At 44.4% G+C, this 26,441-nt stretch overlaps 1 protein-coding gene across 4 annotated transcripts in view; it reads right to left on the bottom strand.

Annotated features, from left to right (window-relative positions):
* MYT1 (myelin transcription factor 1) overlaps positions 1 to 26,441 on the bottom strand; it is a 169,776-nt gene that overhangs the window by 79,945 nt on the left and 63,390 nt on the right. For all 4 annotated transcript variants that reach the window (XM_081196043.1, XM_081196044.1, XM_081196046.1 and 1 more), the window contains exons 3-5: positions 13,366 to 13,420; positions 10,746 to 10,776; positions 4,009 to 4,071 (exon numbers count right to left, since the gene is read on the bottom strand). In XM_081196043.1, coding sequence (XP_081052169.1) covers positions 4,009 to 4,071; positions 10,746 to 10,776; positions 13,366 to 13,420 — 149 coding nt within the window. The remainder of the gene's footprint in view (positions 1 to 4,008; positions 4,072 to 10,745; positions 10,777 to 13,365; positions 13,421 to 26,441) is intronic.

The following is a 26,441-nucleotide window of genomic DNA, read 5'->3' as shown; positions in this document are numbered from 1 at the left end:
TGGAGGAGCAGGGAAGCGAACCCGGTTTCCCAGATTACGAGACTACCGCTCTTAACCACCACACCACACTGGCTCTCCGGCTAGACTGGCTGAAGTACATGTGTCTTAATTTGCAATGTTTAGGTAATGGCTTCATTCTGGACATTTGATGAAACTGTCACTCTCTGATTAATTGAAACAATTTGAAGGCATGAAACCAGCCATTCCCTTTGTTTCTAGCTGATGTAACGCGTCTGGAGCTAAACTCCATGAGAGATGCTGGAGGAGGAAGGAAGGAGACCTTCCTGCTTCTGTTTTCCAGATCTAGCAGGATCTTATTTTCTGATTGTATTTTGCTCCCCTTACCGTGCCTGGGCCAGTAGTGACAAATATAATTTCTCATTTGCTTGCTCACTGGAGAGTACAGTGGTCCCTCGGGTTAAGAACTTAATTCATTCTGGAGGTCCGTTCTTAACCTGAAACTGTTCTTAACCTGAAGCACCACTTTAGCTAATGGGGCCTCCCGCTGCCGTTGTGCCACCGCTGCACGATTTCTGTTCTCATCCTGAAGCAAAGTTCTTAACCCGAGGTACTATTTCTGGGTTAGCAGAGTCTGTAACCTGAAGCGTATGTAACCTGAAGCATATGTAACCCGAGGTACCACTGTACACAGTACCTTCATTAGAGCCTTTTCACATATGCCACCCAAAGTACACAAGTCAAGGAGCAACAGATAATCCCCACTCTCTGATTTGTGCCATGGTAGTAGTACAGTAGTACCTTGGTTGTCAAACGGCTTGGCTCCCAAGCAAAGCAGCTCCCAAACGCCACAAACCTGGAAGTAAGTGTTCTGGTTTGCAAACAGTTTTTGGAAGCTGAACGTCTGACGTGGCTTCCGCGGTTTCCGCTAGAGTACAGTAAGCTCCTGCAGTCAATCGGAAGCCGCGCCTTGGTTTTCGAATGGTTCCAGGAGCCGAACGGACTCCCGGAACACATTACATTTGACAACCAAGGTACCACTGTACTCCTGATACTGTACTATAACTGAGCCAAAGTATGTGTAATTGAAATAAATGCATATCCCGCACTTCACCCTTTTGATGCGTTGTTTTTCTATGTCTACAAGAGTGTAAGCTCATTGGGGCAGGGACCTTGCAAACCTTTTCTTTGCAAAGCACTGTGTTGGAGAAGAAGAAGAAGAAGAAGAAGAAGAAGAAGAAGAAGAAGAAGAAGAGGAGGAGTTTGGATTTGATATCCCGCCTTTCACTCCCTCTAAGGAGTCTCAAAGCGGCTCACAATCTCCTTTCCCTTCCTCCCCCACAACAAACGCTCTGTGAGGTGAGTGGGGCTGAGAGACTTCAAAGAAGTGTGACTGGCCCAAGGTCACCCAGCAGCTGCATGCGGAGGAGCGGAGACGCGAACCCGGTTCTCCAGATTACAAGACTACCGCTCTCAACCACTACACCACACTGGCTCTAAATGGCGCTAGTTAATAAAAAAGTTAGCCCTCCTCTCCATGCTTTACATTCTTGAGTAGTACAAACTGTTTTGCACTTAAGCAGACTTCTCCCTATATATAAACTGATCTCCAGTTCTTCAAGGTCTCCTGAGCTACTTTAAGCATTGGCTTTCAATGAGACAGGTAGCCAAGCTGTCACTTGTCAGGTGACACGCCAAATTCCACACCATAGCAATTTCACTGCAGCTGTCACTGTTGTTGGAGACTTGATACCAGAATATCTGAAGAGAGGTCAATGCTAGCTCAAGACCAACCCCATAAAGTTGTTTTGAGGCTCTAGGGACTTGAGGCCCACAGCAAGGAATGCTGTTGCTTCCCTTTCACATCGCTAAGCTCAAAGCCACAGAACAACTTCTTTCCCATACTGGAAAAGGGGAAGGCAAAACAGCTGGTGGCTGCCTAGTAACCACACATTTTGGTACCCAGAGCTGTTAAAGGTCTCAGAAGTGATTACCAGAAAACACAGGAATGTCAGAAGATCCCTGCCAGAGAAGATCAAATTTCCATCTAGTTCAGCGTCCTGTTTCCAATAGTGTCCAGCCACTTGGGAGTCCACAAGGAAGGCGCGGAAACCACAGTCCTCCTCACTGCCAGCAACTGGTGCTCATAGCTATGCTAGCTCTGAACACGGAGGCTCTCATGTCTACCAGCTGTTGATAGAAAAATGCCTCCAGGGGCTGTAGCTCAGTGGCAGAGCATCTGATCTATATGCAGAAGGTCCCAGGTTCAATCCCCAGGTAGGGATGCGAATGTTCCCTGCCCAAAATCCTGGAAAGCCACTGCAAGTCAGCTGAACTAGATGGACCAATAGTGTGACTCAGGATGAAGTAGCTTCCTGTGTTTTTATATTCCTGCTAATTTGTCTCCTGCCTCAACCAGAGCCAGGACTTTTTCAACACTGGCTCTGGCCTGGTGGAACGCTCTGTCTCATGAGACCAGGGCCCTGCAGGATCTGGTTTCTTTCCACAGGGCCTGTAAGACAGAGTTGTTCTGCCTGGCCTTCGGCTTGGAATCAATTTGATTCCCTCCCCCTCTTTCTTTTTTCCTTTCTCCTCCTGTGATGGAACTCCTATTTGGGGACTTCCCTGGCTTTTTTCTGGCCCACGTAGGACCAGTCTGGATAGTTGGCCTTGGTGAAGACTTGACGTTTTCCTCCCCAAAAAAGTTTTTGATTTGAGTTTCTACTGAAAGGAGGCTGCATTTTAATGTTGTATTTTAATCTTGTTTTTAAAGTTGTATTTCAATCAATTGTTATATATCTGATGTTAGCCGCCCTGAGCCCAGTCTTGGCTGGGGAGGGCGGGGTATAAATAAATTATTATTATTATTATTATTATTATTATTATTATTATTATTATTATTATTATTATTTATTCCCATCTAGGGCTAGTGGCTGTCATCCTCATGATGTGTGGCAGTGAATTCCACAGATGAATTGTGTGCTGTATGAAGAAGTAATGCATTTTATCTGTCCTGAATAGATTTCATTGGCTGACCCCAAGCTGCAGTTTTATGAGAGAGGAAGAAACAGTTTTCCGAATCAACTTTGTCCGTACCATAATTTTTTTAATTCATTAACCTCTATCAATAATTTCTGAGTCAAAAATATTCATATCTAACCTAGAAGAAGAAGAAGAGTTTGGATTTGATATCCCGCCTTTCTCTCCCCTTCAGGAGTCTCAAAGCGGCTAACATTCTCCTTTCCCTTCCTCCCCCACAACAAACACTCTGTGAGGTGAGTGGGGCTGAGAGACTTCAAAGAAGTGTGACTGGCCCAAGGTCACCCAGCAGCTGCATGTGGAGGAGTGGAGACGCGAACCCGGTTCCCCAGATTATGAGACTACCGCTCTTAACCACTACACCTACCCATAGCTCCCATTGTTGATTGGAAAGTTTCAATGGACTACTATCATCAAGTGTGATATTGGAGAACCCCAAGCCAGTTAGGAGGGATTTGGTTTGTATTTAAAAGTGAAATCTACCTAATTTGCACTTTCTGAAACAATATGCAGACTATAACACATTCATCCTTTGATATTTACACTTCTCTGAATTTGGCAGTGTGGTTCTTTAGCCAAGCAATCTGCATAGAAATGCATGGACTAAGCTACAGTGTGCACAGAAATAACATTGGTGAGAATAACACACAAAAATACATTATAGTTGGGAAAATACGCTTTGCAAAAAATATTTCGTATATCAGGCAAAATTGCACACAACAATGTGTCTTAGGAGAAATCGGCATCAAAACGTTGATGAATTTTCATGAAGACTTAAAAAAATAAACATCACAAACTGATACAGAGGCCTGGATTTAAGACTGAAAAAGTGAGAAACTGAGAGAAACCAAAACTAACAGATTTGCTCATCCTTAATCAGCATGCAATGAATTGAAAGAGGCCTGGAAGAAACACAGGGCATAGGTAAGCTCTTCCAGATGTGACAGGTTGGAGGATTTGATGAGGATGGCAACAATGGCAGCCATGTTGGTGATGGTGACCAAAACTCACCTCCTGTGTCTTGCGTACTTCCCTCGGATGTGTCCCGATCCATTACATCCTGGAGTAGGGCAGCTAGGTTAGGAGGGTGACATAACCAAGAAACAAAAACAGGCGTGACTTCAAGGGGTAAAACAACAACAACAAAGTTTTCGAAATCAAAGTGTGTGTGTAGTGTGTTTAAACAAAAGCCAACAAGTCGCATGTGCATTTGAAAAACAAAGGAGCCACTGAAATACCCCATGCAAGAAAAGATAATTTCCTTTAAACAGTTCATCTCTTCCCTTTGAATTCCAGCAGATGAGGGCAACACAGCAGCTCTGCAGTTTGCTAAAAATTAATGAAATGACTCACCCCATTTAATTAAATGAACGGTTCATTATAGTTTTATGAGTAGGTTTAATTAAAGATTTGCATGTGTGAAAGCAAGCCTTTTAAAACCAGACAACTCTTGCACTCACCTCCTACCGATGGTGCTTTTATTTATTACCAACACACACACACACACACACAACTGGACGTCCTCCGCAGCTCTATGTCTTTCAGTGCTGGATCCTGAAATCATTCATACATCCAAAACTACTTTTGATGTTCAGATCCGCATGACTGTGGTATTTATGATATGGTTACAATGATTACATCAGATTGTTTGATGCTCCCACGGTGCTTCCTCCTCTGAGGCCAATTACTACCCCAGTTCCTCTGTGAATTTTCATAAGGTCCAACTTATATGTAGGTGATTCAGGATTTGAGAAGAATAGTTTCCTTTCCAGTGAAATGGGAATATTCTATATGTTCCACTCCTGAGCAAATGCGATTAAATACAGCCTTGTTGCCATACAGAATGCACTTCCATAATTCTAACCTCCATGAACAACAGATTTGTCCCCCATAACAATTGGAACAGCTCATCTTTCTGCCTACACTTTTTGCCCTTTTGCCAATGATTGTAAAAGTCTATTTAATTTTAATTGCCTTCCCTCAGAACTGGAGATTGCAGCATAATAGGCTGCCCCAGACACACTAAAAGTAGCTGGACCTTAGGACCCTGAGCTTCTGGGTGATATCAGCCGTGGCTCACCTGAATTAAAAGCTTACGTTTGTGGCTGCTTTGAAGAAGAGGGAGGCAAGTCTGAAGTCTACTGCATGCTTCAAGAATGGTGAATTTGAGCCTCTGTCACATGTTCAACAGAATGACCTGGTTCTCACATAACACTAAGACATGCTTTGTTTAGCAAACCATGAGTTAAGAACATAACTCAGGCCAATAGCCCATCTAGTCCAGCATGGTTTAGCATTATGTGTAAACAAGGGCAATGCGTATACCATGGGTAGGCAAACGAAGGCCTGGGGGCCAGATCCGGCCCAATTGCCTTCGCAATCCGGCCCGTGGATGGTCCGGGAATCAGCATGTTTTTACATGAGTAGAATGTGTGCTTTTATTTAAACGCATCTCTTGGTTATTTGTGGGGCATAGGAATTCGCTCATTCACACACAACCCTTCAAAATATAGTCCAGCCGTCCACAAGGTCTGAGGGACAGTGGACTGGCCACCTGCTGAAAAAGTTTGCTGATCCCTGGCGTATACAAATGGGGATCACATCTGCTTGCTGCTGCTGACCGTGCAGATCTGGCTGAAGTTTGCATGCATATAAACTGTACATTTATAGGCATTGTCTACACAGTCATTCAACTTGCCTATTTAAGGTGCAGTTGCATGGACAAAGGCAACATACATACAGTAAGTACATGCATTGGTAATTTGGGACCTTCGCATGAATGCATGTATGACGGGGGCAGCAGCTGTGATCCCGCTTTCTCTGTAAGTGCTTCCAGTGGAAGAAGCAAAAGGGGCTTCTGTTTCACTACATTGTGACTTGAACTGAATGAACAAAAGCAGGCGGAAAAAACCCTGATTTTTATTTTCATACAAAGTCTCTAGGGTTAGCTGTGGTCTTTGGGGAATGAATTAAGTCTTACATTGGGGAGCTGAAGGAAAGAGGGCAGGCTATGCTCTGCAGGGCCCAATCCCAACTCTCTCTCCCCATAACCACCTCATCCTCCTGTAGGGGAGAGCACCTGAGTCTGGGCTCCAGTGCAAAAATAAGTAAGTCTATTTGGAAGGCACCTGGGAAAGAGGGCAATAGTTTTGCATTGGTGATCAACTAGAGTAGGGCTTGGAGGCAGGATCACAGCCAAATTTCCTGGCTAGGCACAGCTGCTCCATTTCCAGGCCTGGCTTCCAAGAAACAAATTTTCTCATAACCCGTAGGAATGTCTGTAAGCTGAATAAAATGTAGGGGGTTTCATGGCCCCGAAGTTTCACGTTGTATTTTCATCTGTGTATTTGTTTTCTACAAGCCAGACACTGTCCTATTCTAAGAACAATACTGTGGTGCCCCGCAAGACGAATGCCTCGCAAGACGGAAAACTCGCTAGACGAAAGAGTTTTCCGTTTTGGAGGTGCTTCGCAAAACGAATTTCCTATGGGCTTGCTTCGCAAGACGACAATGTCTTGCAAGTTCCTGCTGGTTTTTTCCCTCCCCTCCCTTTTTCTAAGCTGCTAAGCCGCTTATCAGCTGATCCAATCAGCAGATAAGCCGCTAAAAGCCGCTAATAGCGCTAATCCGCTAATCCTTCAATGGGCTTGCTTTGCAAGACGAAAAAACCGCTAGATGAAGAGAATCACAGAATGGATTCTTTTCATCTTGCGAGGCACCACTGTATCTCATTCTTCCCATGAACCTGTTCAAGCTACCAGTGAAAAGGCATTTGCATTGTTGAACTATTGTTTTGCGCCCAACTTGGTCATGATTGTGGGTGGAGATCTTATTTAAAAAAAGATCACCACGTGACCTCCAGGTTTTGCCACTCTCTAGGACAGGAACCAACTCTGTGCTCCCAATACACATGCAGTTGTGTCTCCATAAAAAGAAACCTATTCTGTCCATCATAGGGGAGCCTTCAAAAATGGCACTTTGCTTAGTCTTCCCCAACACCTTGGGATTCTACCCCCCTCATTCTGCTGCACGACTAGAACATCTTCCTCCTTGTCCTGCAAGGGCACTCACATCCATCACCTATTGGATATTTCTCCCTTACTTCTTGGAAGACTGCTAATTTCTTTTACCATGGCCTCCTCTCCTTTTGTCATGCAGACGCAGCCTGGGCTTCAATTAGTCGATTAATCGTCCAGTTAATCAGGCAATTAGAGGACAGCTGCAGTGATGGCTGTGTGCAGGCCCTCCGAGCTGCCCCTTAAATATGTCGCCAGCTTCAATTACCACCTCCACTCATGTGTTCAGCAATAAAACGTAGGCAAGTGGTACGCCTGCCGCTCTCTAACCCAGTATCTTGAGAGAGAAACAGCAGGTTCTCAGAGCAGAAACACCCTAGGAAGCTGGGTCACATAAGGTCCAATTACTCTTTGATGCAGGAAGCGTTCTAATCAAAAGGGGAGAGGAAAGACAGCCTGTATCATTTGTGCTGTGCTTACGGAGCTCTTCTCACTTGAACCTTCGCACTCCGTGTGCTTCTAATAGTGCTCGGTGGCTTTGTGAGCCTATAATTTGTATGCTCTCGAGTTCAGGTCTGTGTTAAGTTCTTCAAGGGCTGTTTCCGTTTCTCCCGTGCTGCCCCTGGTGAGTGCGGGTAATGCTATCGAGCACCAAACAATTCAGCCTCAGGTTATGAAAGGCTAATACTCAGATGAGCAGTTGGCCAACCGAGCAGCGAGGAAGAGGCGACAGCTTTCCCTTGGGGCTGGGCTGGGGGATAGCAGAGCTTGGCACCCTTTATTCACCAAGGCCTTTTCTTGTGCCCCTCTTGCTTCAGAAATTAAAGCTGCTCAATGCACGATCAGCTTGAGGAGCACAGGAAGAATATAGAAATGTAGGAAGCAGCCCTAAATAGACTTGTCCACCTAGAATTGTAGAGTTGTAGAGTTGGAAGGGACTATGAGGGCAGAGCCGTCTTTCCCATAGGGCTAAGTGGTGTGTCGCGCCAGGGCACCAGCCTCTCAGGGGCGCCCCAGCAAGTGGGGGAGCTGCGCGGCTTTGCCGGCAGCCTCCCCTTTCCCTGCACGCCTGTCAGTTGTGCCCCGCCAACCATAAGGCTGGCAGGCGTGCAGCTTCCCTCCCAAGCCTCCTCGAGTGGAGAGCAACCCCCTCAGAGGCTTAGGACGGAAGCTGCACCCCACCAACCATATGGTTGGCGGGTGTGCAGCTTCCCTCCCAAGCCTCCCAAACCTCTGTGAAGATCACTCTCCTCCCGAGGAGGCTTGGGAGGGGGGCAACTTCACTCCCAAGCATCTGTGGGGATCGCTGTCCCCCAGCGGCATGGGGGAGAGTTGCGCCCCCCCCAGATGGCTGGCAGTGCGCAGCTATGGCCACCCCAACACCATCGTTTTTTTGGGAATTTGGCTGACAGTAAGGAATCTCAACCTATTTGAAAATAATTATATTAAATTGTGGAAAGAGGTTCGGAAAAGAGCTGGAGATATGGGGAGAACGAAACTCCCCCTGTTAGGTAGAATTTCAGCCATTAAAATGAACATACACCCTAGGATGCTGTTTTTATTCCAGTCAATTCCAATTGTAAATAATTCAAAGAATGGAAAGAAAATATCTCTAAACTGGTGTGGCAGGGGGAAAGCCAAGAATTAAACATAAAATACTGATAGATGCGAAAGAAAGAGGAGGCTTTGTACTGCCAGATCTGCAATTGTATTGTGAGGCATCTTGTTTGTGCTGGTTAAAAGAATTGATTGTATTGGACAATGGAGACAGTTTGGATTTAGAAGGCCAAGATTTAAAATTTGGCTGACATGTATGTCTTTGATATGGGAAGGCTAAAATTTATAAGAGTTTCATGAACCACATTCTTAGGAAGAATCTGTATAGAGTCTGGGAGAAATATAAGAATCTGCTGGAAATAAAAACACCTTTATGGCTATTTCCTATTGAGGAAATTACAATTAAGAGAGTTAATATGGATAGACAGTGGGCAACCTACAGGGAACTGCTGGATTTTACAGGGGGAGAACCCGAACTGAAACCAATGGAAAATGTAAGGAGCCAAGTTACGGATCGGCTACAATATCACTGGATATACAATATGTTTCAATTTAAAAATGGATTTTTGGACCAAAGCTCACAATTTGAAAAATAACTTTTATAAAATAAGGATAAAATTCTGTCTAAAATGTGTAAATTTTTATTAGAATGGCAAACAAAAGATGAACTTGTGAAATCTTCAGTGACACACTGGGCAATAGATATAGGACACAATATAGATTTCAACCTCTGGGAGAAACTTTGGAAAAGTGACTTGAAATTTACTGCACGTTACTCACTGAAAGAGAATTAAAAATGATCCCTAGATGGTATTTAACTCTGAGTAGGTTGGCTTAGATCTATCTAACAGAATCAGATACGTGTTGGAAGTATAAAGAAGTCGAGGGAACCTTTTTTTCATATGTGGTGGACATATGAAAAGGTAAAAGTATATTGGGAAATGGTTTGAAAAAAATGAGTTGGAAAAAAATGTTTAAAATTACCCCCCCCCCCAAAAAAAAAACAAACCCAGAGTTCTTTTTACTGGGAATAACCTAGACAGAAATCCCTAGATGTCAGAAAAGTTTATTTATGTATGCAACAACTGTGACACATGTTTTGTTAGCCCAAAAATGGAAAGTGAGTGAGGTCCCAACTAAAGAGGATTGGCAACTTAAGTTGTCAGAATTTGCAGATTTAACACATAGAATAAGAGAGCAAGAAGAACATATATTTAAAGAAGATTGGAAAGCATTTATTGACTATATGGAAAATAACTGTACACAGCTGAAAACGCTGGCAGCATTAAGATAAATTCAGCAGTGTAAATAATATTTGATTGATGTAAAAGTGGAAAACTGATCTGAATGGTTACAGTAAAATGTGCCGGAATGTATGATATGTAAAATGAAGAAGGGAAGTCACTGGATATTTTAAAGTTTGTAAAATGTTTATTTTGAAATGTAAAATTGAAAACTTAATAAAAATTATTATATTAAAAAGAAATCGATTGGACTGAAAAGCATTGATGGTGAGATCTTTATTTGTCAGTGGATGCAGATTAGCATCCTTGGCATTGTTTTAGTTTGAAGTCATAATTTATTTCTTTTGCTGTATATATATATATATTTGTGTCTGTGTGTACATAGTCAACACGTACCTTTAAAATCCCAATTGGTTGATCTCCTATTTAAATAATAGTAATAATAATAATAATAATAATAATAATAATAATAATAATAATAATAATAATAAATTTTATTTATATCCCGCCCTCCCCAGCCAAAGCCGGGCTCAGGGAGGCTAACAACAATCAAATAATCAAACAGTCAAATAGTCACACAATCTAAAAATATTTCATTGTAAAAATTAATTAAATCAAATTGATGGCAACCAATTAAGCAAAATTCTGTGCAAAAAAGTGGCAGCCTGTTGTTTTCCCTGACCAAATGAAAGTTGCCTTCAAGCAACATCAAGTGATGATGCGTAGCATTTGTGAGAGACCTATCCCACACCAGAGACAGCTGAGTTTCCATATCAGCTCACATCACCCCAGACACAATAATTCTCGAGGGGGAACAGCGCACACATTTAGCTCAGAGTCATGTATAAATAATAAAATTGTTGTTGTTAATTGGGTGAAACACACACATATGTGAATCAGCCCTGAGTTGCTGAGAAGAAAATTTCCTTACCTCACCTCCTGGCCAATGAGTTCTGTAGGCACTGTGGAGAAAGATGGAGAAGAAGAAAAGGAAAACAAAGCAGAAAAAAAGAAAAGTCACACAAGATGTCACCCTTCTGGCAATTTGTACCGAAAACAACACCCCCGTTATATGAAACCACCTTATACTGAATCAGACTATTGATCCATCTAGTTTAGTGTTCTTTGACCCTGGATCTCCAGATTTTGTTGGACTATAACTTTCAACACCCCTAGCCAAAGACCAGGAATGCTGGGAGTTGCAATCAAAGAACATATGGAGACCCAATATTGAAGAACCCTGATCTAACCAGTATTGTCTACCTTTAGTGCAATCTGTTTATCACCTATGAGTGGCTAGTCTAATTAAATCTGCATAATTCCCACCGACTCCATTTTATGACCATTAACTCCTTCAGACTTTAGGGCTTTAATACCATGCCCTACTCCTCACCCCAGTTTCTCACCTCTCTCTATTTTTTAAACATCTAGTCTGAAGAACAGTTCCGGGCAACACAATAACTTGCTGAGGACCTGGACACTGTGGTTGACCCTAAAAAAGTATGCCCCTACTAGGGCATTTGGATTTCCTGGCATAACAGACCAACATGGCTGTCAACAGTTTTTGTGTGATTAGAAGCATGGCTGCAAAATCTCAGTCTGAGAGCCTTCCCATCATTTGTTACTTGATTAATTCCAATGGGAGGTGCAAGAAATTGAACCCGGGACCTTTTGCTTGCATATCATGGGCTCTACATTTACTCCCCTGTTACATATAGGGTCACTTATCTCATAACGCTCCCTGTCATTGGCTGCTTCTGGGTGGTTGTTTATGTGTAGGAAAATGTGATGATACCATGACACAACTAAGTTATCCTACATCTTGTGGAGGAGACCTTACACTGGGATTGAGACTTACAGCTGGCTTTTGAGGAGCATATCTTGCAATTACAGTACAGAGACTGCTAACTTGCTCAGTTAGCCAACTCTTCCCTCTTGTGAGAGTCCCATGATGATTGACCCCATGCTCCTATATAAAAAGGTAAAGGACCCCTGGACAGTTAAGGCCAGTCAAAGGCGACTATGGTGTTGCATTGCTCATTTTGCTTTCAGGCTGAGGGAGCCGGCCTTTGTCCACAGAGAGCTTTCTGAGTCATGTGGCCAACATGACTAAACCAGTTTTGGCAGAACAGAACACCATGACGGAAACCAGAGTGCATTGAAACACTGTTTACCTTCCTGCTGGAGAGGTACCTATTTATCTACTTGCACTGCCGTGCTTTCGAACTGCTAGGTTGGCAGGAGCTGGGACAGAGCAACAGGAGCTCACCCCGTCACGGGGATTCGAACTGTCAACCTTCTGATCAGGAAGCCCAAGAGGCTCAGTGGTTTAGACCACAGCGCCACCCATGTCCCTTTGTGCCATGCTGCTATAGCGCATCATGGGAAGGAAGCTTTCCTCTCCCTGTGATTCCCTTGTGCTGCTCAGTTGACTGAGGAACAGCTGAGGGGTGAAAATGAGTCTGACCTGCAGAAAAATATACTCTTTTCCCGGAGCCCCACCCTTTTGCTCCCACCCACCTTTCAGCTGATCAGTGCGAGGATGTGTTGTGGGCCACATAAAATTAGGCAGTGGGTTAGAAGCGGCCCATGAGGTCAACTTCTGAACTAGAGATAGCAGAGAAAGGCATGGTTTTTAGAGACTACGCATACTGACTTGAGAATGTGCATATTGCCTGCAAAATGTACAGAATGCAGGCTAGTTTTGCACATTCCCCAAAGCCTACTGGGGATTATGAGTAATGACTGGATAATGTATAAAATTCAGTCAATATATGCATAATCTCCAAGAACTGTTCGAGATTGTGTGCATTGACTGGGAAATGTGTACAGTACCATCTTTAAGGGCAGATTATGTGCACATTCTCCATGAGGCCTGGTGAATGTGTACAATGGCTGGTTATTATGCACATATACCACTCAGTTGATATTCTCCCTAATGTACACACACACAATGAACAATTCACTCAGAAATGAGAAACCAATTAATTTGCCCAAGGCAATGATGTGGCAACCCCGTTTTATTTGCCAGAATTTCTTCCCTCTGCCAGGTGAAATACACGAAGGCATTTTTGCTTTCAAAGTCAGAAAATAAATAGCAATCAGGCCTCAAATTATCAAGTCATTTGTCTTCAAATCCCCACCACATCAGCCTTGTTTGCTTCTGCAACATGCACAGTCTCTCTCTGGCTTTCTCAGATGTATGACTTCAAAGCCTCCGGCCGAGCACATGTGATAAAAGTGATCTGAAGCTATCAAGATTTCTATGAAGCAAAGCATGCGAGGCTGTTTTTTAAAAGAAGGGAGAGGGAAGGGAGAGGGGAAATCAGAATGTGGATTGAAAATGTTTTGAGTGTCCCTGTGAGTCACTCTCTGAAGAGATCTCCTGGGAAAAGTTGAGGAGGGTATGTGTGTGCAACGTTTAAACACATACACACAGAGAGAAAAAGATCAAGATTGTTGGCCTCAGAGACAGAAGCATTTTGATGAACCACACAGAGCCACAGAGCCAGGTTTAACTGCCAGAGCGCATAATTCCACAAAGTGCTCACCTCTGATTGCCTTTGATCGTGTACGTGCTCGCTTATCGTCATTCTCTAAACTCATCTGGAATCAAACAACAACAGAATTAACATTTTATTTAATGAAAACAATTTGCAATCAAAGCTAATGTGCCCCTGGAAACCAAGAGCTTGGATTGCACAAAGGCAAGCGGAAAAGATCTAAGACACGAGCTGTCTGAGAAACTGCCTCCATTCGGTTTGGCACATGAGGGTGTGGGGGACATCTTTACATTTCAAGCCATAAGTGTGAACAGGTTTACCATGATGTTCTGGTTGTTTCAACCATAGTGTCACAAACTGGGGCGAGGGGCGACGAACTTGCATCCACTAGACTACGTTTTGAGATGTTTCAGCATCTGTTTCCTTCTGGACCTTTTGCTGTACAGTGGTACCTCGGGTTACATACGCTTCAGGTTACAGACTCTGCTAACCCAGAAATAGCGCTTCAGGTTAAGAACTTTGCTTCAGGATGAGAACAGAAATCGTGCTCCGGCGGTGCGGCAGCAGCAATTGGCCCCATTAGCTAAAGTGGTGCTTCAGGTTAAGAACAGTTTCAGGTTAAGTGCGGACCTCCAGAATGAATTAAGTACTTAACCCGAGGTACCACTGTATAAGCTTTGCGTCTATTTTCTTGGATATGCTCTCACAGAGATGCAGATTAGAAACTAAAAAAACAAAACAAACAAGATAATCTTCTGGTTATGGAGACAAGATACAGTAACCATGTAAGTTCAGGATGTGATAGATAATGCCAACTCAAATAAAATCCACCAGGCTGTGGAAAAAATGGTTGTGTGAATGAGTCATCGCACTCCCCTTGACAGAAATTTCACTGGGTTTCTTTGAAAGAACATTTGCTTTGGTTCTCTCTGTTCAGCTATGAAAGTGTGGGCCAGAAAAGTGATAGCACGCTTTCACATTTTCTGCAGACCTTTAGCGAGCAGACAATTAAGGTTGCACAGAGTGAAATTTTACCGAGAGAGGCCGATCCATTCAAATATCCTCTCTAATTTTGGGACATCAAACATGATGCTCAGCAAGGAACAGCATCATGAATAAATAATATTTGTAACTTCCAAGTGCTGGGAGTACATTTATTAATTAAGCATAACTATATCGCAGTGTGCAGTTCAGGAGTCTAGAGCCACGTTTTCTGGGGCAGCTGACGGTTGGTTATGTTACACAGACATCACAAAATCTCAGAAACTATTAGCATATTCACTGTAAAGTCACATAGATCTATCTACTAGCTGAAATGCAGGCCCAACTTGGAACCAATAAGATATTTTACCATCTTTCGGTCTCCACCCCCAGCCCCAAGACAACTCATACCGAAAGAAATCCTGACAAATGGCTGTCAACAGAAAGCTGCCGTGAATTTACTCTCCAAATATACAGATTATTCACCAAATATTTGATATATGCCTTTGACACCCAAAGATTTAATTTCAACACTTGGTGTTTGACTTTGATATTTGATTTCAATATTATTTCTGTGAGTCAACAATAACTTCTGTGAGTTAAAGAGGGAGATTCTATCTTGAAAGGATGGAAGTGAGACTTCCTGTCAGAAGGAGGGTGGGAGCAAGACTTCACCCACCAGGACAATGGACCTTTGACCGTATTTGAGAACAGATGCGTGATGCAATTTTGCATTTGATAGTTCACAGATCTCACACTTCACGCCTGCAAAATCAAAACAACCAAGGAACGCCCACAAATAACCGAGAAAACTCACCCAAATTTTGAACGCTGGGGTAGAAATTTGCAGTCGAAAAGCATATATGAATTTCAGATTTGAAGGTCAACATTTGAAAAGTTTGGAATATTTGTAAAGGTTGGTTGAATAGGTTAAACATAGCTATTTGTGAGGACACTCCTGAGAACTCATATTATTATTACTCTGGTCAGATGCAGTACTTACCTGATAGCTTAGCTAACCCTGTCATGAAACACTCCATTGTTACGGTTGTATGATTTGACACATCTGGTGTGTGTGTATGTGTGTGTGTGTGTAGAACACAGGAAGCTGCCTTATATCAAGTCACACAATTGGTTCCTTTAGCTCAGTATAGTCTTTTCCAACCTTGGGTCTCCAGCTGTTTTTGGACTACAACTCCCATCATCCCTAGCTAGCAAGACCAATGGTCAGGGATGATGGGATTGGGAGTCCAAAACTAGCCGGAGACCCAAGGTTGGAAAATACTGGTCTACACCGACTGGCAGCTGTTCTCCATCATTTCAGGCAGGAATCTACCCATGGGTGTAACCAGGATTTATTTGGGGGGGGGGCAGGCTTTATGCTGGGGGGTGGGACAGAACCGAGTTACCTGCAATGTAACTGGCCAGTTAGTTAAGTATTTTTTTATTTATTTACTTGATGGGGGGTGGCTGGCAACTGCCCTCCTGCCCTCCTGGCTATGCCCAGGATTCTACCTTGAGATGCTACAGATTGAAATTGGGACCTTCTTGGCCCAGAGCAGGCACTCTACCACTGAACTGGAGTGCCTGGAGGCACTTGGAGGATGGATGGCAGCTAACAGATTGAGGTTGAATCCTGACAAGACAGAAGTACTGTTTTGGGGGGACAGGAGGTGGGCGGGTGTGGGGGACTCCCTGGTCCTGAATGGGTTAACTGTGCCCCTGAAGGACCAGGTGCGCAGCCTGGGAGTCATTTTGGATTCACAGCTGTCCATGGATGCACAGGTTAATTCTGTGTCAGGGCAGCTGTCTACCAGCTCCACCTGGTACGCAGGCTAAGACCCTACCTGCCTGCGGACTGTCTCACCAGAGTGGTGCATGCTCTAGTTATCTCCCACTTGGACTACTGCAACGCGCTCTACGTGGGGCTACCTTTGAAGGTGACCCAGAAACTGCAATTAATCCAGAATGCGGCAGCTAGACTGGTGACTGGGAGTGGCCGCCGAGACCACATAACACCGGTTCTGAGAGATCTGCATTGGCTCCCAGTACGTTTCCAAGCACAATTCAAAGCGTTGGTGCTGACCTTCAAAGCCCTAAACGGCCTCGGTCATGTATACCTGAAGGAGCGTCTCCACCCCCATTGTTCAGCCCGGACACTGAGATCCAGTGCCGAGGGCCTTCTGGCGGTTCCCTTATTGTGAGAAGTAAGGTTACAGGGAACCAGACAGAGGGCCTTTTCGGTAGTGGCGCCCACCCTGTGGAACACCCTCCCTTCAGATGTGAAGGAAATAAGTAGCTATCCTGTCTTTAAAAGACATCTGAAGGCAGCCCTGTTCAGGGAAGTTTTTAATATTTAATGCTGTATTGATTTTAATACTTGATTGGAAGCCGCCCAGAGTGGCTGGGGAAATTCAGCCAGATGGGCGGGGTATAAATAATAAATTATTATTATGATGATGAACTATGGCCCCCTCCCACAGGAGGAAATGAAATTCCCCGGAGAAATGAAAGCCTAGAATAGATTGGGTTAGGTTGCCAAGAAAGGCTTCAGCACACACATCCTAGGCTCAACGTTTCATGGAAAGCGTTGACCAGCTATCATAGGCCGGCAATATCCTTAGTGTGATGGAAAGAAGCCAAAAAAAGGGGGGGAGGGGGGGAATGGAAGATGCCATGGAATGAAATTAAGGAGGAGGAGAGAAGGGTGGGGGGGGATTTGTAGGGCCGAAGGCAGCAGCTGGAACACGAACTGCGTCGAACAGCACATGCTGTTTCCCTTCTCTGTCCCTTCGCTGGCAGTGTGTCGGATGCAAACAAAGCGTACTGCTTTCTCATTGGCAAAGAGTCATGAGTACACGCCAGTTGCCAGACACGTGCTGTGATCTGTTGTTCTTTAATGAAGGAGGGAGGTGGAAGGAGGCTGTTCTTAAATGTGGGCTTCTTTGGATTGCACGGCGCAGAATTAAAACTGGTTTGATTCCCCCTCTTTGGAGACTCCTGGGCGCTGCAAGTCTGTCTGCAGGAAGGTCTAGGGGGTCTCGAATAGAGTTGCCCCCAGCAAGCTACAACCCCCAGCCTTCTTTGGACGAAGCCATGATGTTTAAACCGGTATTAAACGGGTACCAGTCTGCAGTGTGGCTCTGCAGGCAGAGTTCCTCACCCCCCGCCTATTCCTTTTTTCCCTGCGCTCTTCTCCTGAGCTGGGCAACGGAAGGTTGCTCCTCGCCAGGAGTTGTTCCGAGTTGTTTTGTTTAAAATGCTGAAGGATGACAAAAGCGCCCTGAAGTCTCGTCTGTGAACCGAATATCTCAGATGGAATTTCCATGCATATTATTTCCCCTTGCAGTAATGTAGCGCTAACGTACAATGATTTATACTGTGTGATTTGCTGGAGGGGGCCACTGGAAGGGGGGGGGAGGGGGAAGGAAATAAAAAAAGGGGGTAATTTATGCATCCTGTCATCCACGCTCTTGCCGCCCCATCGCCTTATGAGCCTCGTGTTTATTACAACCTTCCCAATAACCCAAGAAGACAATTACTATAATTTCTATTTTTAAAGCCTTGATTCCCTCCGGACCGATGGCTCACATTTAAAGTGCGGAGAGGAGCAGGTGTCAAAAGGACTTCATTACATTTACGAGCCTTTCAAATATGCCGTTCCTGGTGTTCGCCAGAGTTAATGCCTTCCGATGCACGCCTCACAATAGAATTAATATTTTTGATTGCTGGACGGCTGTGTGTGTTTTTGCTGAAATGAAATCTAGCGTGGCTTTCTCTCTCTCTCTCTCTCCCTCCCCCAACCCCTCACTTTTATTTTGTCACTTTTCCCAGGGAAATTGGCAAACGTTCTGCTGGTTTTCAAGCATGCCTTAGCAATTTGGGTTCCATGCAGATATATTATTTTTGTTTGAAAAGAAACGAAAAAGGGGGAAAAAATACCATCCTGAAAGCAGAAAAGGTTGCAGAAAACACAATGGGGGCTGCATGCTGACTATGGATGCCTCTTGATGAACAACAACAGCTGTGACTTTCTTCTTTCGCTTTTCTACATCACCTTTCCCCATTCGTAATTTAGAAACGATGAAAGGAAACAACCACTAAGAAAGCACTTATTCCCTTGGCCCCTCGGAAAGAAAAGGAGAGAGACAGTATTTGTCTCTGTGTGTGGAGGGGGGCAGCGTTGCATTTAGATTCCCAACGTTTTTGTGATGGCGCAGAAGGTAGCTAAATCTTTTCTGCCATGAGTGATTTGAGATGGCTTCCCCGCTTGTAGGGTGCGCCCCTGAGCCGTCCGCAACTTTTCAAGGAACCTCCTTAGTTCCAGTCTTTGGCAAGGGAAGCACTTTTATCTTATTTTTATCTTATTTCCCCCCCCCCCCGCCTTTCTTGCTCACCAATTACTGCAGCTGTACTCATGCAACTAAGTAGGCAGGCCACAGCTCAGTGGCAGAACATCTGCTCTGCATGCAGAATGTCTCAGGTTCAATCCCTGGCAATTCTATGTATGGCCGTGAATACCCCTTCTCTGAAACCCCACAGAGCTGCTACTAGTCAGTGTCAACTAGAAGTAGTCAACGTGGAATCTCTGACTACTTCTGGTTGACATTGACTAGAAGCAGCTCTGTGGGGTTTCAGACAAGGGAGCAGAGATTCTTAGAAGACTGGAATAAATATACAAACTATTTGAAAAGTCATTGTAATGAACAGATTACGCCAGTAGGATTGCAAGAAGTTTTGTAAGGATGGCTATTTGAAACATTGCAAGAAAGACTATGAGGAGAACTATTAAAGGTAAAGGGACCCCTGACCATTAGGTCCAGTTGTGACTGACTCTGGGGTTGCGGTGCTCATCTCGCTTTATTGGCCAAGGGAGCCGGCGTACAGCTTCCAGGTCATGTGGCCAGCATGACTAAGCTGCTTCTGGCAAACCAGAGCAGCGCACGGAAACGCCTTTTACCTTCCCGCCGGAGCGGTACCTATTTATCTACTTGCACTTTGACGTGCTTCCGAACTGCTAGTTTGGCAGGAGCAACGGGAGCTCTCCCTGTTCTGGGGATTCAAACCACCAACCTTCTGATCAGCAAGTCCTAGGCTCTGTGGTTTAACCCACAATGATAATTAAGAGTAATAAATTAAGAACTGCAGAATAAGTGATCAAGAACAGAAAATCATCAGAGGTGTTGATGGAAGTCTAAAATGTTGTATAAGATAAGAAGTTATGTTATATGATTGTTGGAAATGATAGGTTAAAAAAACTAATAAAAATGTATATGTAAAAAAAGAAGAAGTAGTAGTCAATGTGGTGCCCTCCATATGTTCTGGTAACTCCCATTGGCCCAACAAGCATGGGGAATGGTCAGGGGTTGTAATCCACAACATCTAAAGGGCACAACTTTGGTCACTTCTGGTGTGGATAAGGCTGAGCTAGGTTGACCAATGGGTTGACCCATTGTAAGGAATAAGGCTGCTTTCCTCCATCCCTAGGTTTGCACCCACAGTTGATGGGAAAGTGCCCATAGAATCACAGAATCGTAGAAGGGGCCTTGAGGGTCATGCAGTCCAACCCCCTAAAATGCAGGGATCTCAACTACAGCATCCATGAGAGATGGCTATCCAAGCTCCACTTAAAAACCTCCAAGGAAGGAGAGACACAACTTCCTGAGGGAGTCTGTTCCACTATCAAAAAGTTCTTACTGTCAGGAAGTTCTTCCTGATGTTTAGTTGGAATCTCTTTTCTAGTAACATGAAGTCATCGGTTCAGGTCATAACCCCCCCCCCCTTCCAGAGCAGGAGAAAACAAGCTTGCACCATTTCCCACGTGACAACCTTTTAGATATTTGAAGATGGTTATGATATCTCCTCTCAGTCTCCTCTCTTCCTGTCTAAACAAACCCAGCTCCCTCAACTGTTCCTCATCAGGCTTGGTAAGAACAATTTTTGATACACACACACACACACACACACACACACACACACACACACACACTGGGCATTTCCACCTTTGCACCCCATGCCTGAAGACCTGTCTGAAGTCAAATCACTGTGGGTTGCCATATTTTAAGAGCAAAAAAGAGGATGCTATGCTATTTTAAATACCCCCTTCTATATGTAGGCTATAGAAGCTGTGATATATTTCTGAGGGGGGCAGGAGAAGGGAAGAGGAAAGCAAGTCTTAAAGCCACCAGTTATGTCTATGTCTCATCCAGAAAGTATATCCAGAGATGTTTTGAGAAATTTACAAAATCCACCCGGACAGAAATTTTACCCCTGAAAAAGAGGACATGTCCTGGAAAAGAAGGGCATATGGCAACCCTAAATCACAACCCACTGGTGAGTCTTGATTCATACTAGCTAAGGATCAGTACCCCACCTTGATATAGTGAGCATCCATGGGTAATACAGCAGGGTTGCTGATCAGCCAGGAAGCGTGTTTTCTAGGCAGGCTTTTTGACTCAGTGATATTATTACTGGGGTCTCTCCAATGGCCCCAACCACCTCTGTTGAACGGTGTAGAAGAATCAGTTCATACAGGTCCTCACCATGTGGGCTCTACATACATGGACACCAACCAGCCACATAACACAAATGGTCTGCCACGTCTAATAGGGGCAGACATACAAAATGGTGTTGGTATGTGGTCCCTTCTCATGCAGAGTAGATTTTTTGGGGGTGATATTTACTGAAACTTAAGTTAAAAAAAAAAGTAAGGTAAAGGACCCCTGGACAGTTAAGCCCAGTCAAAGGCGACTATGGGGTTGCGGCACTCATCTCACTTTCAGGCCAAGGGAGCCAGCGTTTGTCCACAGACAGCTTTCCGGGTCATGTGGCCAGCACGACTAAACCGCTTCTGGTGCAACGGAACACCGTGATGGAAACCAGAGTGCATGGAAATGCCGCTTACCTTCCCGCTGCAGCGGTACCTATTTATCTACTGGCATTGGTGTGCTTTTGAACTGCTAGGTTGGCAGAAGTTGGGACAGAGCAAAGGGAGCTGAACCGCTGACCTTCCGATCGGCAAGCCCAAGAGGCTCAGACCACAGTGCCACCCGCGTCCCCAAGGCACTATAGGAGGTACTGGCTTCCTCTTGGACTGTTCATTCTTTATAACAGGCCAACATGATCAGTGTGGATTGTGGATGTGCTACCAAAGAGAGCAGTTTATACAGAAAAGCCTTCATTTAATTTTTTAAATATTTTATTTCTTGAGATCTTTGTTGAATCTAATACTAATAATAAGGTTACGGCATATAAAAATGCAATTGAAATAGAGGGGAAAGCAAACCCCCACCCCACCAAAAAACAACCATACATCATATTACAGGACAGCATATGTGATATTTATTGGGATATCCTATCTACATAACAGGAGAGCAATTTTCCTGCATGCTTCAACCAAAGTACTACCTTGGAAGCCTCTACAGTGGTACCTCTGGATACGAATGGGATCCGTTCTGGAGCCCTGTTCGCATCCTGAAGCGAACGCAACCCACGTCTGCGCGTGTGCGGGTTGCGATTCGCCACTTCCACGCATGCACGTGACGTCATTTTGACCGTCTGCGCATGTGTGGAAGCGGCGAAACCCAGAAGTAACATGTTCCGTTACTTCTGGGTCACCGTGGAGCGCAACCCGAAAGCGCTCAACCTGAAGCAACTTCAACCCGACTGTATTCCCTATGTTTAGGGAAGTTGTTAATGACTGATGCTTTAATGTATTTTTAATCTTCTGTTGGAAGCCTCCCAGAGTGGCTGGGGAAACCCAGCCAGATGGGTTGGATAGAAATAATAAATAAATAAATAAATAAATAAATAAATAAATAAATAATCTATTGGCCACCAAATGGTAGGGAAAGATTTCCTACTTCAGGGGGTAGCTAGTGTGCTGCCTTCAAGAAGTTATTGAACTTCAACTTCCCTCATCCTAGGCCAGCCTAGCCAATGGTCAGGGATGATGGAAGTTGTAGAGGGAGAAAGAACTCCGGCTCTGAAGTCTGATTCTTGGTTGTGCAGAGACCAGGGGTACAAAACAGGGACCAGTGGAAGCAGGAAGACTACTAGCTTTAAATGTATGCCTTTGCAAAAGCACTGCCTGTGTGTTTTGCTCTGTAGCTGGTACATCAAGTAGCTCCAAGCTACACATTCCTTAGACATCTCCGAATTCTCCCCCGCCTCCATTTTTTTCCCTTTAGGGCCCTCCCAGCTGCTCTGTTTAAGTTCTCCTGACATCCCACCCATCCCAAGTCTCATTCGCAGCTGAATTAACTAGGATTTTGCTGTTTCAACTGATGCCCTTCCTCCTCTCTGGCTGCATCTCTTACAGTTCCGTAGACTAAGCAACAAACATGGCATCCCCAGCTTTACATCTTTGGAGAATTTCTCTTGACATTTCTTTTTGTGTGTCTGTGTGCACCAGTGATTGCTGTTCTCGCCTCCAAAGGCCCCAAATTAAAAATTACCGCTGTGTAATAAACAGCCTAACGAAGCCGGGTTGTCAGTTTTCATTTGCAGAAATGAAGGGCGCAAATGAAACATTTAACTACGTGCGACCAGGAGAGCTTTTGCTTCGTTGCGAGGGAAGCGGATTGGAAAACCTGCTACATGGCGTTGTGCCTGACATTATAATGCTTCCATCGTCTCAATTTGTGGGGCTGGCATTCAAGCGCAAGGCTGCTGAGGCACAATAATGCACAGTTTTCTGGCGCGCACAGAGCTTCCAATTGTTTGCAATGAAGAAGCCTGCTTTTGATGAGAAGAGGACAAGGGTGGGCTAAACTGTCAGATTTGGTTTCTCACCACCCCCCCCCCAAATCTTAAGTCCATTTCTCCACATTGCCACATCAGTTTGTGAATCTCTCTCTCTCTTTTCAAAGTCCGAATGAAGATCTTAGGGCTAATTTCTCATAACAGACACATACTTGCACGCAGATTTCACTAGCATACACGTTTTTGCAGAGCGTGTCGCCTTAGCACAATGCATTTCTGCATGTTATTTTCACTAATATATGAAGCAGCTGGGCCAAAGCCGAAAGGTCGCTCAGTTGCGGATATGCCTGGAAGCGAAAGGAAAGTCCAATGCTGTAAAGAAAAATATTGCATAGGAACCTGGAATGCAAGAACCTTGAACCTTGGTAAGCTGGATGTGGTCAAAAATGAGATGGCAAGAATAAATATTGACATCCTGGGCATCAGTGAACTAAAATGGATGGGAATGGGCGAATTCGGTTCGGATCACCATCATATCTACTACTGTGGGCAAGAATCCCGTAAAAGAAATGGAGTGGCCCTCATAGTCAACAAAAGAGTGGCGAAAGCTGTACTGGGATGCAATCTCAAAAATGATAGAATGATCTCTGGGAGAAAAGCAATGACAAACCTAGACAGCATCTTAAAAAGCAGAGACATCACCTTGCCGACAAAGGTCCGTATAGTTCAAGCTATAGTTTTCCCAGTAGTGATGTAGACCATAAAGAAGGCTGATCACCGAAGAATTTATGCTTTTGAATTATGGTGCTAGAGAAGATTCTTGAGAGTCCCATGGACTGCAAGAAGATCAAACCTATCCATTCTGAAGGAAATCAGCCCTGAGTGCTCACTGGAAGGACAGATCCTGAAACTGAGGCTCCAATACTTTGGCCACCTCATGAGAAGAGAAGACTCCCTGGAAAAGACCCTGATGTTGGGAAAGATGGAGGGCACAAGGAGAAGGGGACAACAGAGGATGAGATGGTTGGACAGTGTTCTTGAAGCTACCAGCATGAGTTTGACAGAACTGCAGGAGGCAGTGGAAGACAGGAGTGCCTGGCGTGCTCTGGTCCAGGGGGTCACGAAGAGTCGGACACGACTAAACGACTAAACAACAACAAAATCTGAAGTTTTATGCACAAAAGAATATAAGAGAAGCCCTGCTGGATCAAGCCAGTAGCATCCTGTTCTACAGTGAACAAGCAGATGCTCACGAGAAGCCCACAAACAGGACCAGAATGCAACAGCAGCCCTCTCCCCAGTTGTGATTCCTGGAAACTTGCATTCAAACACATATTACTTCCAATAGTGGAGGTGGAACATGTGTGGCAAAACTCTCATCACTTGGCAGGATGATTCAGGGACTAGCCTTGTTTTTTTAATTGGCATCTGTCTGTCTTGAGAGGCAACGGTGTGTGCCTCTTGGAGTGAAGCCAAACCACCGTGTTAACAGCACCCTGGGGTGCAAGCCTGGGCAAGGAGGTCCTAGGCTGTCCAGATGACAAGACCCCCCCCTTCTCTGCCTCTCTGATGTGGTCCAAAGGAAAGTAGAAGCCATTCTACAGTGGTACCTCGCAAGACGAATGCCTCGCAAGACGGAAAACTCGCAAAACGAAAGGGGTTTTGGTTTTTTGAGTTGCTTCGCAAGACGATTTTCCCTATGGGCTTGCTTCGCAAGACGGAAACGTCTTGCAAGTTTGTTTCCTTTTTCTTAAAACCGTTAATACAGTTCCGACTTGACTTTGAGGAGCAACTCATAGCACGTGGTGTGGTAGCCTTTCTTGAGGTTTTTGAAGACTTTGGTGATTTTTGAAGCTTTTCCAAAAGTTTTTCGACACCGTGCTTTGAAAGACGAAAAAAACCGCAAGACGAAAAAACTCGCGGAACGAATTAATTTTGTCTTGCGAGGCACCACTGTACTAGGTATCTTAGGCCAAGATATACCGAAAGAAAAGAGGACTTTATTTATGTAGGCCACTACAGCTGCGAGAATGTTGATTGCACAAAACTGGAAGACTGGAGAAACACCAACTAAAGAACAATGGCAAGAGAAGTTGATGAACTATGCAGAACTGGCAAAAATGACAGAGAGACTACGAGAAAAAGACAACAGTGACTTTGAAAAAGAATGGGAACCGTTTATATTATATTTGCAGAAACAAAGAAAGTCTATAGACTTGATGGCAGGATTTAAATAAACATTCACATCATTAGTATTAGAAAATGTGTAGAAGGTAGAGAAAGAATACGGTGTACTTATTTTCATCTTTATGTTTTTAGGTTAGATGTTATTGTATAAATATGTTATTAGTACTTTTTCTTTTAGGAGGTAGCAAGTTGGGTGAAAGGAGAAACAAACCGGAAGCGGAAGTTGGGGGAAGCCTAGGAGGGGAGGGAAGAAGGAATGCGTAGTAAATGTTATGGATATGAGATGTATGTAATGAATGAAAAAGAAAACTGAATAAAAATTCAAAGGAAAGCAGAGCAAGACATTGGCTACCAACCTGGCTGCTGGAGTTGCCAGAAGGAGGTTGCAAGGCTACTACACTCCAGATTTGTGTAAGGTTTACTCCTTGGTCTTTTCTTCTCCCAAAGATGTCCCATAAGGCAGTGGAGGTTTAGGACCAGAGTTTTACTTCGGTCCAGTATACCTGAAGGAGCGTCTCCACCCCCATCGTTCTGCCCGGACTCTGAGGTCCAGCACCGAGGGTCTTCTGGCGGTTCTCTCGTTGTGAGAAGCCAAGTTACAGGGAACCAGGCAGAGGGCCTTCTCGGTAGTGGCACCCGCCCTGTGGAACGCCCTCCCACCAGATGTCAAAGAGAAAAATAACTGCCAAACTTTTAGAAGACATCTGAAGGCAGCCCTGTTTAGGGAAGCTTTTAATGTTTAATAGAGTATTGTATTTTAATACTTTGTTGGAAGCCGCCCAGAGTGGCTGGGGAAACCCAGCCAGATGGGCGGGGTATAAATAAATAATAATAATAATAACAATAACAATAATAATAATAATTTATTATTATTATTCTCCTAGATAGGCTGACTTCCCAGGTTGACGAGCCCCATCTGCCCCTCACTTCCCTCTACAGTACATGCAGAAATAGCCTTCTTCGCCATTGGGCCCACTATTGGTGACTAGACATCATCATCATCATTTAGGTTGATAAACCAACCTTAATGTCCCAACGAGAGCTCTACGGAAACTAGGCCCCCAGAAGCCTCTGTACCTTTAAGAGCTGCACAGAAGAGAGCGGGAAAACCCCACCAGGTGCAACTTCCCCTGTCAATGCAGCCCTGTGCGGAGCAAAAGCCACACCTGTCCATGCGTGGCCTTCCTCAGCAGCTCTTAAAGTAACAGGAGACCTTTCAGGGTTTGGATTCTGGCAGGCTGAACAACCACCCT

This window comes from Podarcis bocagei (assembly GCF_964188305.1).
Source record: "Podarcis bocagei genome assembly, chromosome: 5".
Classification (NCBI taxonomy): domain Eukaryota; kingdom Metazoa; phylum Chordata; class Lepidosauria; order Squamata; family Lacertidae; genus Podarcis; species Podarcis bocagei.
Note: the sequence above shows the minus strand (reverse complement) of the source record. Positions and strands in the feature narration are given on the sequence as shown.